General features: G+C 42.2%; 1 protein-coding gene across 1 annotated transcript; it reads right to left on the reverse strand.

The window, feature by feature from the left end:
* Positions 1-12600: 12600 nt before the first annotated feature.
* Positions 12601-13525, reverse strand: LOC112066360 (40S ribosomal protein S2-like). Its single transcript, XM_055085154.1, has one exon. It carries the CDS (start codon positions 13523-13525, stop codon positions 12653-12655), a length of 873 nt encoding a protein of 290 aa, XP_054941129.1. The 3' UTR covers positions 12601-12652.
* Positions 13526-14212: the final 687 nt, after the last annotated feature.

Genomic DNA, 14212 nt, shown 5'->3' on the forward strand with positions numbered 1-14212 from the left:
GGCAGCCACTCAAGAGTCTTCAGCCTTCAGACACTGAGGGTGCAGGACTATATTAGGAGACTAGGAAACTTCACACAATTGTAGATTCCCACCTTCAAGCAAAGGATAAGGGACAAAAGCACTACTGGTAAAATCTAAGTATTGTTTCTGTGAGTAAATCTGGCGGGAAAAGGACATGTGAAATCCCATGGCCCTTTTCTCTTGGTGTCCTAAAATTCTGTCTCGCTGAGATTAAAGTGCAGTCTTATCCAGGGATGAAAAGCATCATTATATTTGGAAGTCTAAAACTGCAAGCCATTGATATTAGGGCAATATAGATGGAGAGGATAAGGAATAACTTCAAACACTAGCCGCACATAGAAAGTTACAAGGGTGGGCATTCTGTGGAAACAAAAACAAAGACCTATAGCAAGGGAGTCAGCTACTATCACTCATGTTTTGGCAAAGACTCAAAGGCAGGCAGAGGAGTGGGAAAACTTCATAGTGAAAAAAAGGGAAGGCTTCAAATATGCCCCAAATAAAGGCCATTGGCATGGGGAAACTGTAGGCAAGCTAACTAGAAGTGGGGCATCCTACATGATAGGTTAGGGTGCATATATGGCTTTTTCTGGTTGGTCCTAAGTTGGAAATGGAAACAAAAATTAGGGAAGCTATCAATTATTAATCAAGTCTTGGCCATATAGGGCTAGTTGTCACAGGGGTTATTGTTTGGTTTCCTGGACTATCACTAGAGCTAGCAATCTGACTTCTACAAGTCTGACTTGCGTGCTGGCTTTCTGAGCTGGTTATTGTAAATAATGGATTGGTTTCTGGGACAGGTAGCTTGAGGTTATGGGTGTAGGGGAGAAAAAACTTTTCTCCTACCCTCTTAGGTTCAGTGCCTGTGCTCTGAGAATTAAGCTGACAAAAGACCAATCAAGAGGAGAAAAGCACACAAGTTTTATTTGATGTTAATATTTTTACATGGTATGGGGGGCTTCATAGAGAACTGGAAACCCCAAAGAAGTGGTTAGCCTCACAGGCTGACATACCATTTTAACAAAGGGCTATAAATTGTGGTGAAATGACTAGACAAAGGAAAGGAGTTTGCGCTTCTATGGGCAGTAAATTGTGGGAAAGTGACTACAAAATAAATACACGGGGGAAACTAATGGAAGATAAGGGTTACTTTGCTAAGGTTTGTTTGTGCAGCCTCATCTTGGTGTTGACTCTCTGTCTCTGGTGATAAGAATGGTCTCTTCTTCCTGGCACCAGGAGGCCACCTTTCTCATGGGAAATTTAGGATCTACTTTTAGGCAGAAAGGGGGAGGCCAGAGAGTCCTTCCTACATCTGCTCTTTCTCAATTGCCTTCAGCTCAAAATTATCAATATGCCAAAACATACTGATGTTCAGTGACATGTTCTGACCCCCCTTACAGGTCAGAGTTCTATTTTTATATATGGTCTGGCCATTGTCCATTTGTATATTCAGTCTCTCAACTCCAAATGGAAGATGTAGGGTTGATATCATACTCCTTCTGACATAGATAATTCTATTAGGCCTGCTCCAGAATGAGGAAGTAGGAATTTACTTACTTCATGATGCTTAATGATTTTGCTGAGCAATACTGAGGCCAGGTTGAATATTAATAAGAGAAAAGCAATGTAACCAACTAATTTTCCCTAACATATGAAAAAAAATGGTAGTCAATTTTTAATCCTGCAAGGGGTATTTGAATTTCTCAACTTAGTACCTGACACCTCATATGCCTCTCCAATGGGTAAAATTTCAAGCTTGACAAAATGGAGAATTTTAGCCAATTATTTTGGGACAGCCCCATAACTGAGCTTAGGGCAGATTCTCTAGAAGCAGACCCTACACAAAAGATTTCAATGCAAGTAGTTTGAGAGGTGATCCTAGGAAGCCTTGACTGGGAAAAGAGAGGTAAGGCAGTAATTAGCAAGTTACCCTTGGGGCTAGCTGAGGCTGAATCATGCTGGGAACCCCTGAGAGGTATCCCACCAGCTGGAGAGGAAGCCGGGGTATTTTTTCTCTCATTCTTATCAGTCACTTGCTGAGGGTTTTTCCCAGGGTTGTTAACTGCCCAGCACTTAGAACCTGCTCTGCACCTAGGCTAAGAGAAAGCCACTGTCTGCATGTATAGAAACAGTAAGTAGTGGGGAAATGCGCATGGTGCTGATGGTATCTTCCACACTGGCCAAGAATATGAGGCCTCAGATTCCCTATAAAGTACTGAGATCTAAGAGAATTCAAAAGTACCTTGCAGCAATTCTCCTTGTTGCCTGCCTTCTTTCTCCCTTCCCTGTGAGTATGTGTATATAGTAAATCCCACAAAGGTACCATACTTCTGACTTCATTTTCATTTACACCCCAATGTCGGGCTCTGACCTGTTATTTCAGAATTGATTGGGGCTGGATTTGGGGAGAGAAAATTATATGCACCACAGTAGAAAGCAATGAAAATAAAACGAAGTATTAGTGTTCCCAACAGATCTGATATCCTGAGGAAGACTTATCGCTTTTATTATTCTTCAGTCGGGAATGCATAACCTGAATCAAATCATGAGGAAACATCAGACAAACCCAAACTGAGAAACATTCTACAAAATATAATAGATTCTTTAAAAATGTCAACATTACGAAAGCAAAGACTAAGGAATTTTTCCAGATTGAAGGAGACTAAAGAAACATGACAACTAAATGCAATATGTGATCTTGGATCCCATCCTCAAAATAAAAAATGTAACATAAAGGGCATTACTGAGACAAAATCAGAATATGATTCCTAGAATAAAGTATCAATGTCAAATTTTGTGTGTGTCTGTGTGGTACACAGGCCTCTCACTGTTGTGGCTTCTCCCGTTGCGGAGCACAGGCTCTGGACGCGCAGGCTCAGAGGCCATGGCTCACGGACCCAGCCACTCCGCGGCATGTGGGATCTTCCCGGACCGGGGCACGAACCCGTGTCCCCTGCACCGGCAGGCGGATTCTCAACCACTGTGCCACCAAGGAAGCCCTCAATGTCAAACTTTTGAATTGGATAACTGTGCAGTGCTTTCATAACAGAATATCCTTGTTCCTAGGAAATACACACTAAAATGTCAAGACAAAGAGCCATAATGTATGCAAATGTGTCTATTGCCAAATGTGTCTTCTCTAAAGAGTTAGGTTGCTTTATATAATGAAGAACTTATACCTACCCTTCTCAAACTATTCTGAAAAATTGAAGACAAAGGAACATTCCTAAATTCATTCTGCAAGATCACCATTACCGTGATATCAAAACCAGATAAAGACCCTACAAAAAAGAAAACTACAGGCCAATAACTCTGATGAATATAGATGCAAAAATCCTTAACAAAATATTAGCAAACCAAATCCAACAATACATAAAAAGGATCATACACCATGATTGAGTGGGATTTATTCCAGGATCACAAAGATGGTTCACCCTATACAAATCAAACAATGTGATACACCACATTAACAAAAGGAAAGACGAAAATTACATGATCATCCAATAGATGCAGAAAAAGCATTTGACAAAAGCTTAAAAGCTTTTGCACAGCAAAGGAAATCATCAACAAAACAAAAAGACAACTTACTGAATGGGAGAAAATATTTGCAAATGATGCAACTGACAAGAGCCAAAATATACAAACCGCTCGTACAATGCGATATCAAAAAAAAAAAAAAAATTGAAAAATGGGCAGAAGATGTGAATAAACATTTTTCAAGAAGACATGCACAGGCGCATGAAAGTTGTTCAATATCACCAGTTATTAGAGAAATGCAAATCAAGACCACAATGAGGTATGACGTCACCCACGTCAGAATGTCTATCACCAAAAAGCCTACAAATAACAAATGTTGGAGAGGATGTGGAGAAAAGGGAACCTTTGTAAACTGTTGGTGGTAATGTAAGTTGGTGCAGCCACTATGGAAAACAATATGGAGGTTGCTTAAAATAATTAAAAATAGAACCACCATATGATGCAGCAATTCCACTCCTGGGTATATATCTTGAAAAAATGAAAACACTAATTTGAAAAGCTACTTGCAGCCCAATGTTCACAGCAGCACTATTTACAATAGCCAAGATGTGGAGTAACCAAAGTGCCCAACAACAGATGACTGAATTAAGAAGATGTGGTATATATATATATATATATATATATATATATATATATATATATAACAATGGAATATTAGTCATAAAAAAGAATGAAATACTGCCATTTGCAGCAACATGGATGTACCTAGAGAATATTATGCATAGTGAAATATGTCAGACAGAGAAAGACAAACACTATATCACTTATATGTGGAATCTAAAAAAATAATACAAATGAATGTATATACAAAGCAGAAACAGACTCACAGACGTAGAAAACAAACTTTTGTGGGGCGAAGAGAAGAGGGGAGGGACAAATTAGAGGTATAAGATTAACACTTACAAACTACTACATATAGAATAGATAAGCAACAAGGATTTACTGTAGAGCACAAGGATGATACCCATTATCTTGTAATAACGTGTAATGGCATATAATCTGCAAAATACTGAAAAAATAGGTTGTTTTGAAACTCTTGATTCAGGATGATTTAACAAAACTTATGAGAATTAATGCTTCTTTTGGTACACACACACACACACACACACACACACACACACACAAATTGATTGTGGCAACTTAGCCTAAAGTCTCTGCTTCCGTAGGTAATATGCTACGGCTGTGGCATTAATCTTTCCTCAGCTTTTAATCATTAAACAAAATGAAAAACAGACCCTAGAAGTGACTTGGAGTGGAGCTTTACCTAGCCAGCGGTTTTGCTTTTGGGGACCTGAAATGGAGATAGATGAACAGACTTTCAATAAAACTGATTCTTTCCCAAGCTGTTAACTAAATCCTGATAACATATTGGCAATCTTTATTGATTGTTGCTTGTAAAATATGGTTGCCTGATCAGGTAGTATGACTGACTTTCAACATAAAACCACTAAAGCAAGAAAGGATAAGAATCAGAATAGAGGGCTTCCCTGGTGACACAGTGGTTGAGAGTCCACCTGCCGAGGCAGGAGACACGGGTTCGTGCCCCGGTCCGGGAAGATCCCACATGCCGCGGAGCGGCTAGGCTCGTGAACCATGGCCGCTGAGCCTGCGCGTCCGGGGCCTGTGCTCCGCAACGGGAGAGGCCACAACAGTGAGAGGCCCGTGTACCGCAAAAAAAAAAAAAAAATCATAATAGAAAAGAAAAAAAAGAATCAGAGTAGAACTCCTGGATCCTGGACAGTAAGTGGATATGTACTAAGGTCTTGGGATTAAGCTCTTGGGCTCTAGCATGTAGAGTGGGTTACAAACTTGGCTTCACCTGCATGACAATGAGAATATTACTTAACTTTTTTTTTTGGCCGTGCCACACACGTGGCATGAGGGATCTTAGTTCCCTGACCAGGGATCGAACCCGTGCCCCCTGCAGTGGAAGCCCAGAATCTTAACCAGTAGACCGCCAGGGAAGTCCTGTTACTTAATTTCTTTAAACCTGTTTCCACATCTGTCAAATGGACATAATAACAGTGCTACCTTCCTATGGCTCTTAGGAAGATTTAATGTGATGATGTATGTGACTAGGTTGGGATAAACTTGATCTACATATGTCTTAAAACTTAAAGTATCTATCAGGGTTCAGTGAAAGAACACAGCCACTATGTGTATTATTAGACAAGGAGCTCAGATTACACAGCTGTGGGAGGAGCTGAGGAAGTAAAGATCTGGAAGGGGAAGCTGGAGGAATAGTCACCATAAGCAATCCTCCTGAAGCCCTGGAGTGCATGGACAAGTGGAAGCTTACGAGGAAATCTGAGAAGGCAAACACATCCATCAGCCAGTGTAGAACTGTGAATGGGGAGCTCACTGAGCACCCTGAGGGAAGCTATGCCTCTCCGTAACTATAACCTCTGTGTGTCCACTGCTACATGTCTGGTGGTGGGCCTACAACTGCTGTGGATCAGCAGGACTAGCAGCTTGGAAGAAGAGTCTAGCATAGAACAGAGAAGACTGGACAACCTAGAGGCACTTGAGCACCTTGACATTTGCTCATCACCATGAAGACCTTCAGAGAGACACGACTACTGTTTCACTTCTGCCTCTCAAGTCATGAGCAAATTCCTCTTGTGGTCAACTCTAACCTGCAATCATACAGGGAAAGGGATTCTGGGAAATGCACTCCCAGATTAGCCAAACTGACAACAGAACAATCCAACATACCTCAAATAATACTGGCTTTAAAAGTATAGTTTATTTCTTGCAAATCAAAACCAGAATGAGATACCACCTCATACCTGCTAGAATGGCTATTATCAAAAAGACAACAAATAAAAAGTGTTGGTGAGGGTGTGGAGAAAAGGGAACCCATGTGCAGTGTTAGTGGAAATGTAAATTGGTGTAGCCAATATGGAAAACTGTATGGAGATTCCTCAAAAAATTAAAAATGGAAATACCATATGATCCAGCAATTCCACTTCTGGGTATTTATCCAAGCAAAATGAGAAGACTAATTTGAAAATATATATAAACACCTATGTTAAATGCACCATTATTTATAATAGCCAAGATATGGAAGCAACCTAAGTGCCCACCAATAGATGAATGAATAAAGGAGATGTGGTATATTACTCAGCCTTAAAAAAGAATGAAATCTTGCCATTTGCAACAACATGGATGGACTCAGAAGGTATTATGCTAAGTGAAATAAGTCAGACAGAGAAAGACAGGTGCTGTACGTTATCACTTATATGTGGCATCTAAAAAACAAAACAAATGAACAAACATAACTAAACAGAAACAGAGTCATATATACAGAGAAGAAATAGGTGGCTGCCAGAGGGGAGTGGATTCGGGGAGGAGAGAAAGTGGTGAGGGAAAATAGAGGTACAAACTTTAGCTCAGGTACTCCAAACAAAGTGGTATTGGAATAAGGATAGTACAGATCAATGGAATAGAACAAAGAGTGCATCAATAGAACTGCACATATCTGCTCAGGAAAAAGGAGTAAGGGTAATTAAATGGGGAAAGGATAGTCTTTTCCACAAATGATGTTGGAAAAAACAGACACAAGGAAAAGAACAAAACCATATACAAAAACTAACCTTGGGCTTCCCTGGTGGCGCAGTGGTTGAGAGTCCGCCTGCCGATGCAGGGGACGCGGGTTCGTGCCCCGGTCTGGGAAGATCCCACGTGCCGCGGAGCGGCTGGGCCCGTGAGCCATGGCCACTGAGCCTGCGCGTCCGGAGCCTGTGTCCGCAACGGGAGAGGCCACAGCAGTGAGAGGCCCGCGGTAAAAAAACTAACCTGAAGCATAAACCTAAACAGAAGAGCTAAAATTAAAACAGTGCTATCCAATACAATTATAATTTGAGCCACATTTGTAATTTGACATTTTCTAGTAGCCGTGTTTTAAAAAATAAAAAGTAATGGATGAAAATAATTTGAATATTTTATTTGATGGAAAACATTCAAAATATTATAATTTTGACACGTAACCAATAAAAATATTATTGGGGAGAAAAAAATATATAGCTTATTTTGTCTCATACAAAAATAGCCTATCGGTAGTCAGTCCGCAGTAACAAGAATCTAGCTCTTTAGCTCTTTTTGCACTGCTATCCACAGCAGGCAACTTTATAGTGTAATATGGGTAATAAAACTCCAAAATTCATGTCCTCATTCCAGCCAGCAGGAAGGAGAAAAAAAGTAAAGTAGGGTTTGTTCATTCTTTTTAAAAACACTTCCAAGAAAAGTCACACAGCTACAAGGGATTCTGGGAAATGAAATCTTTATTTCAGGAAATCTTATATTCAGCTAAAACTTGAAGGAGTGAGAAAGCAGGTATCGGGACAAATAGCTATCCTTGCCACAGACCACTCATCCACATGCTCCTTCTTCCCACATAGAGACCTTGCCTCTTCGAGATATAAGTCCAAAGTGCCATTGGTTACTGCATTAAGCTCAAAGTCTGGAAACTCTGGGTGATATCCCATCATCTCTATCATGGCAGGTTGTAGCCACTCACAGTCCAGAAATCCATAAACTAAAAGTCATTTTCTCTCCCCCCTCACTCAGAATATATTGATATAATGGTAAAACAGGAATGGAATAACCTTAATTAAAATTCCAACTGGGGGCGCCACAGTGGTTAAGAATCTGCCTGCCAATGCAGGGGACACGGGTTCGAGCCCTGTTCCTGGAAGATCCCACATGCTGCAGAGCAGCTAAGCCTGTGCGCCACAACTGCTGAGCCTGCGCTCTAGAGCCCGTGAGCCACAACTACTGAGCCCATGTGCTACAACTACTGAAGCCCGTGTGCCTAGAGCCCATGTTCCACAACAAGAGAAGCCAAAGCTATGAGAAGCCCGCGCACTGCAACAAAGAGTAGCCCCTGCTCGCCGCAACTAGAGAAAGCCCGTGCACAGCAACAAAGACCCAATGCAGCCAAAAATAAATAAATAAAATAAATTTATTAAAAAAAAGAAAAAATTCCAATTGGATAAGGAAGAATAGGAAACATTCACACAGCACTCACTCGCACCAGTCCATAGAAATGATCAAACCCTTTTGGGCGAGAATTAGGAGATTCCCTGGCCTGGGAACAGAGTTCCTTGATTAGCCTACTGGTATTCCCTGGTTCTGCTCTTGGTGATGAACTCCTTCACTTGCTGTCCTTGTTATGGACTGAACTGTGTTTTCCCCAAATTTGTATGTTGAAGTCCTAACCCCCAATGTGATTGTATTGGAAATAGGGCCTTTAAGGAGGTAATCAAGGTTAAAAGGGTGGTGCCTTAATCCAATATGACTGATGTCCTTCAAAAAAGAGAGAGACACCAGAGGCAAGGCCATGTGAGGACACAGCAAGAAGGTAGCTGTCTACACACCAAGGAGAGCTGCCTCAGAAGAAGCCAAACGTGTTAACACCTTGATCCTAGGCTTCTCACCTCCAGAACTGTGAGAAAATACATTTCTGTAGTTTAAGCCCCCGTCAGCGGTATTTTGTTATGGCAGCCCTAGAAGACTAATACAGTCCTCATGGCCCCTAGTTTTGCTCTCTCAGAAGTTCCTCCTTGCAGGCAATATAATTCTTTCAAATAGGAATTCCTTTTTATTTACTTTCAGTCATTCCCTGTCCTTGTAATCACAACCAAGATCTTGTTTAGACATTATTTTTTTAAGCCTGAATACTGGTCTTTTACTTATTGATTGTATTATTCTGCCCATCCATTTCTCTCTATAAATTTAATGGCGTTACCGCATAGTCATTTAAAACAGATGAGTCACAAGAAAGAACCCTTAATCTGCTGTTCGCTAGCAATTGATCTGCTAAAACTGCTGGATTTTAGCCACTGCTTATACTGGTTCAGTTCGGGGTGCAGAAGTAGTTTCATCCCTGCTTTCATCCCTGCAAAGTCCCAAATTATCAGCTTAGATTGCAGGCCTCAGACAGATAGCAATTCTTTTAGCAAAGCTGTAGTCCGGTCAATCTCTGTTTCTATACTGTCCATCTCTAGCTTGTAAGGCTTTGCTGAAAGTGTCAAGAAGCAGTCAAGACACACAGAAGTATTCATCTTTCCTATCATTTCCCCTAAAGCTACAGCCTCAGTCAGTACATGGTCTCATTTTCAAGCTAAAGCAGGGGAATGTTTGTCACCAAAGATCAGCCTGCCATATTGAGTCTATACCACCTGCTGCTCAACTTCTAAGCCAGTACCATTTATGATATCTTTTTTTTGTTCGATACAGTACCCCACTTCTAAGTATTTAATCCTGTGTTTATCGTGAATCCATTTCGCATGAAACACAGAAACCTAAAAACAGTAGATAGTTCAGTCAGATGGAAGTTTTTTCTCTTTCATGTATACTATGTTGGAAGTAAATGGGGCAGGGTCTGAAAGCAGTTCCAGTCCTCAAGAACCCATTCTTCTATCTTGTTGCTCTTCCATCCTCAAAACCTTCTCAAAATCTGGAGATTCTAGGGCTTCCCTGGTGGCACAGTGGTTAAGAATCCGCCTGCCAATTCAGGGGACACGGGTTCAAGCCCTGGTCCAGGAGGATACCACATGCTGCAGAGCAACTAACCCCATGCTCCACAACTACTGAGCCTGCGCTCTAGAGCCTGCAAGCCACAACTACTGGAGCCTGTGATCCTAGAGCCCGTTCTCCGCAACATGAAAAGCCACTGCAGTGAGAAGCCCACGCACTGCAGTAAAGAGTAGCCCCCCGCTCGCCGCAACTAGAGAAAGCCTGCACACAGCAACAAAGACCCTATGCAGCCAAAAATAAATAAAATAAATTTAAAAATTTGGAGCTTCTAGCCAATAGAAAGAAGAAAGGTGTGAAGAAGATCATGCCTCCTCTTTTTAAAGACAATTTTCCAAAAGTGTAAGTGAAACTACTTTTGATGTCAAAAACTTGGCCTCTGTGCACCTGTCCTAAATCAAATCTTGAAGACAGAGTTTTGGATGAAGTAGAAAAGAATAGCTTTATTGCTTTGTCAGGCAAAGGAGGACACAGCAGGCTCATGCTCTTAAGAACTGTGTGTCCCCACCTGGGGGGATCTGGTGAGGAGTTTTATAGCAATAGTTCAAGGGCAGGTTTGCTAATAAGGATCAAGGTTTGTGCAGGGCCTGCATTCCCTTATTCTGGCCTCAGGTGGCCTCCTGATGAGCTTCTGTGGTTTTTGAGGTTATTAAACTGTGACCTTCTCTCTGGAATGAAGAATGGTTCATCAAGTAGATAACATCTTCCATTTGTTGGGGGGTTTTTTGTTGTTGTTATTTATTTATTTATTTGGTTGCACCAGGTCTTAGTTGTGGCAGGTGGGCTCCTTAGTTGCGGCTTGAGGGCTCCTTAGTTGTGGCATGTGAACTCTTTTAGTTGTGGCATGCACGTAGGATCTAGTTCCCTAACTGGGGATCGAACCCGGGCCCCCTGCACTGGGAGAACGGAGTCTTAATCACTGCATCAACAGGGAAGTCCCTGTTGGGGGTTTTAGTTCTGCAAAAGAGCTCAAAGATATTGTTATGCGTTATCTCTTGAGGGAACCAGGACCCTGTCCCAAGACTGCACTATTGTTTCTTGACAGCTCCTCCCTTGTCTCCGCATCCCCTCCCTTCCCTGATTAGCAACTGTTTGAATCTGCACTTTGGAACACAGGGAAGGTCATAGAGGCTGAAGCCGATTTCCTACAAAAAAGAAATGGGGGACACAGGAAGGCTTCCATGCCCAGGAGCCCCACAGGGTCCTGCTCAATTTCACTTTTGCTTATAACTATTGGTTAAAACTTAGCTCTTTGCAACACTATGAAAGCACTCCTTTCAGCTAGGTGTGGGAATATGGCAGAATTGCAAAGCTATTAAGAGGAACAGGCAAAAAGGTATGCTCTCTTCCTTTGAGTACACTGTCCAGAGAAAAAAGTACTCACCAGTTCTAGTTGTGCCCTATGGGTAGGCATTTAGTTACTTGGCACACCTACCTGCAAGGGAAGCTAGAAGAAAATAAAGGCTTTATTCAAGGGAACCAAATACACAGCTAAAAATTGAGAAGAACATATGCGGTGACCAGTTGCAGTCTTGGCTATGGCATGTGAATCACACAGCACAGCACCTATCATAGAGTTAAAAACTCAGTAAATGTTAACTATTATTTGTGTCAAAATGTGGTCCAAGGAAGACCCTACATGGGTACCTTGTTTTACTCCTACTTGGATATATTTTTTTAACAGACTTTTTTTTTTAAGAGAAGTTTTAGTTTTACAGAAAAATTGAGCAGGAAGTACGAGAGCTCCCATGTACCTCCTGCCACACACAGGCAGAGTCTCCCCACCGTCCATGAATAACCTTTAATGTTCACTCGATAGAAGTGAAACCCAACCTTCTACTTTTCTTTTAATTTTATTTTTTAATACAGCAGGTTCTTATTAGTTAGCTATTTTATCCACATCAGTGTATACATGTCAATCCCAATCTCCCAGTTCATCCCACCACCACCACCCCTCCACTTTCCCCCCTTGGTGTCCATATGTTTGTTCTCTACATCTGTGTCTCTATTTCTGCCTTGCAAACCACTTCATCTGTACCATTTTTCTAGAATCCACATACATGTGTTAATATATGATATTTGTTTTTCTCTTTCTGACTTCACTCTGTATGACAGTCTCTAGGTCCATCCACGTCTCTACAAATGACCTAATTTTGTTCCTTTTTAGGGCTGAGTAATATTCCATTGTGTATATGTACCACATCTTCTTTATCCATTCGTCTGTCGATGGGTGTTTAGGTTGCTACCATGACCTGGCTATTGTAAATAGTGCAGCAATGAACACTGGGGTGTATGTATCCTTTTGAAATATGGTTTTCTCCGGGTATATGCCCAATAGTGGGATTGCTGGGTCATATGGTAATTCTATTTTTAGTTTAGTTTTTTTTTTTTTTTTTTGAGGCATCTCCATACTTCTTTCCATAGTGGCTGCATCAAGTTACATTCCCACCAACAGTGCAAGAGGGTTCCCTTTTCTCCACACCCTCTCCAGCATTTGTTGTTTGTAGATTTTCTTTTTTTTAAAAACTAGTTTCATTCACTTTATTTTTCTCATAGAAAACTATGTGGTGGCTACAGCTGGAGCCTGGGTCCTCTGCACAGAAACTCTGGTGTGGGTCTTTACAGGATGGTCAGTGAATTCCTGATATGGAGACTTGGTGAACACCATCTCTTTCCAGAGATCAGTAGTGAGGTAGGTCTTGGAAATGGCATTAGAAGTGGCCTTGGCGAAGTCGCCCAGCGTGGCAGTGCAGCCCCTGGCAGAGGTGTAGCAATCGTCAATTCCAGCCATCATCAGTAGCTTCTTGGGCACAGGGGCTGAGACGATGCCAGTGCCCCTGGGGGCAGGGCTGAGGCGCACCAGCACAGAGCCACAGCGGCCAGTCACCTTGCAAGGGACGGTACGGGGCTTGTCGAGCTTGTTCCCCCCGTAGCCTCGTCGCACGTGGACGGTGGAGAGCTCGGCCAGAATGACAGCCGCACAGATGGCAGTGGCTACCTCCTTAGAGCACGTCACACCCAAACCAACACGTCCGTTGTAATCCCAGATGGCAACAAATGCCTTGAACCTGGTCCGCTTGCCAGCAAGGGTCTGCTTTTGCACAGGCATGATCTTCAAAACCTCGTCCATGAGGGATGACCCCAAGAAAATGTCAGTGATCTCAGATTCCTTGATGGGCAGAGAAAAGAGATAGATCTCCTCCAGGGACTTGATCTTCATGTCCTTGACCAGGCGGCCCAGCTTGCTGATGGAGAGCCACTCCTTGTCCTCAGCCTTGCCTCCGTGAACTCCGCGGCCTCGGCCCTGGCCCCGACCGTGACCCCGGCCCCGGCCCTGGATGCCGCTGCCAAAGCCTCCGGGGCCTCCCATTCCAGGGCCCCCGGGGCCTCCGGGCCCTCCGGGCCCGCCCACAGCACGGGTGTCATCCGCCATTTGGTGTTTTTAAAGAAAAAAAAAGAAAAAAAAGAAAGCTTTACGGAAAAAATTAAAAAGCTAGATTTTCTGATGATGCCCATTCTAACCGGTTTGAGGTGATACCTCATTGTAGTTTTTTTTTTTAACATCTTTATTGGAGTATAATTGCTTTACAATGGTGTGCTAGTTTCTGCTTTATAACAAAGTGAATCAGCTATACATACACATATATCCCTATATCTCCTCCCTCTTGCTCTCCCTCCCACCCTCCCTATCCCACCCCTCTAGGTGGTCACAAAGCACCAAGCTGATCTCCCAGTGCTATGAGGCTGCTTCTCACAAGCTATCTATTTTACATTTGGTAGTGTATATATAAGTCCATGCCACTCTCTCACTTCGTCACAGCTTACCCTTCCCCTCCCCGTGTTCTCAAGTCCATTCTCTATGTCTGTGTCTTTATTCCTCTTGGCCATCTGTATGTCTTCTTTGGAAAAATGTATACTTAAGTCTTCTGCCCATTTTTTGATTGGGTTGTTTGTTTTTTTAATATTGAGCTGCATGAGCTGTTTATATATTTTGGAGATTAATCCTTTGTCCGTTGATTTGTTTGCAAATATTTTCTCCCATTCTGAGGGGTGTCTTTTGGTCTTGTTTATAGTTCCCTTTGCTGTGCAAAAGCTTTGAAGTTTCATTAAGTCCCATTTG

This window comes from Physeter macrocephalus, chromosome 6 (assembly GCF_002837175.3).
Source record: "Physeter macrocephalus isolate SW-GA chromosome 6, ASM283717v5, whole genome shotgun sequence".
Classification (NCBI taxonomy): domain Eukaryota; kingdom Metazoa; phylum Chordata; class Mammalia; order Artiodactyla; family Physeteridae; genus Physeter; species Physeter macrocephalus.

Coding starts and splice junctions, on each gene's coding strand:
- LOC112066360 (XM_055085154.1), bottom strand. CDS start 13,525: ATGGCGGATGACACCCGTGCTGTGGGCGGGCCCGGAGGGCCCGGAGGC.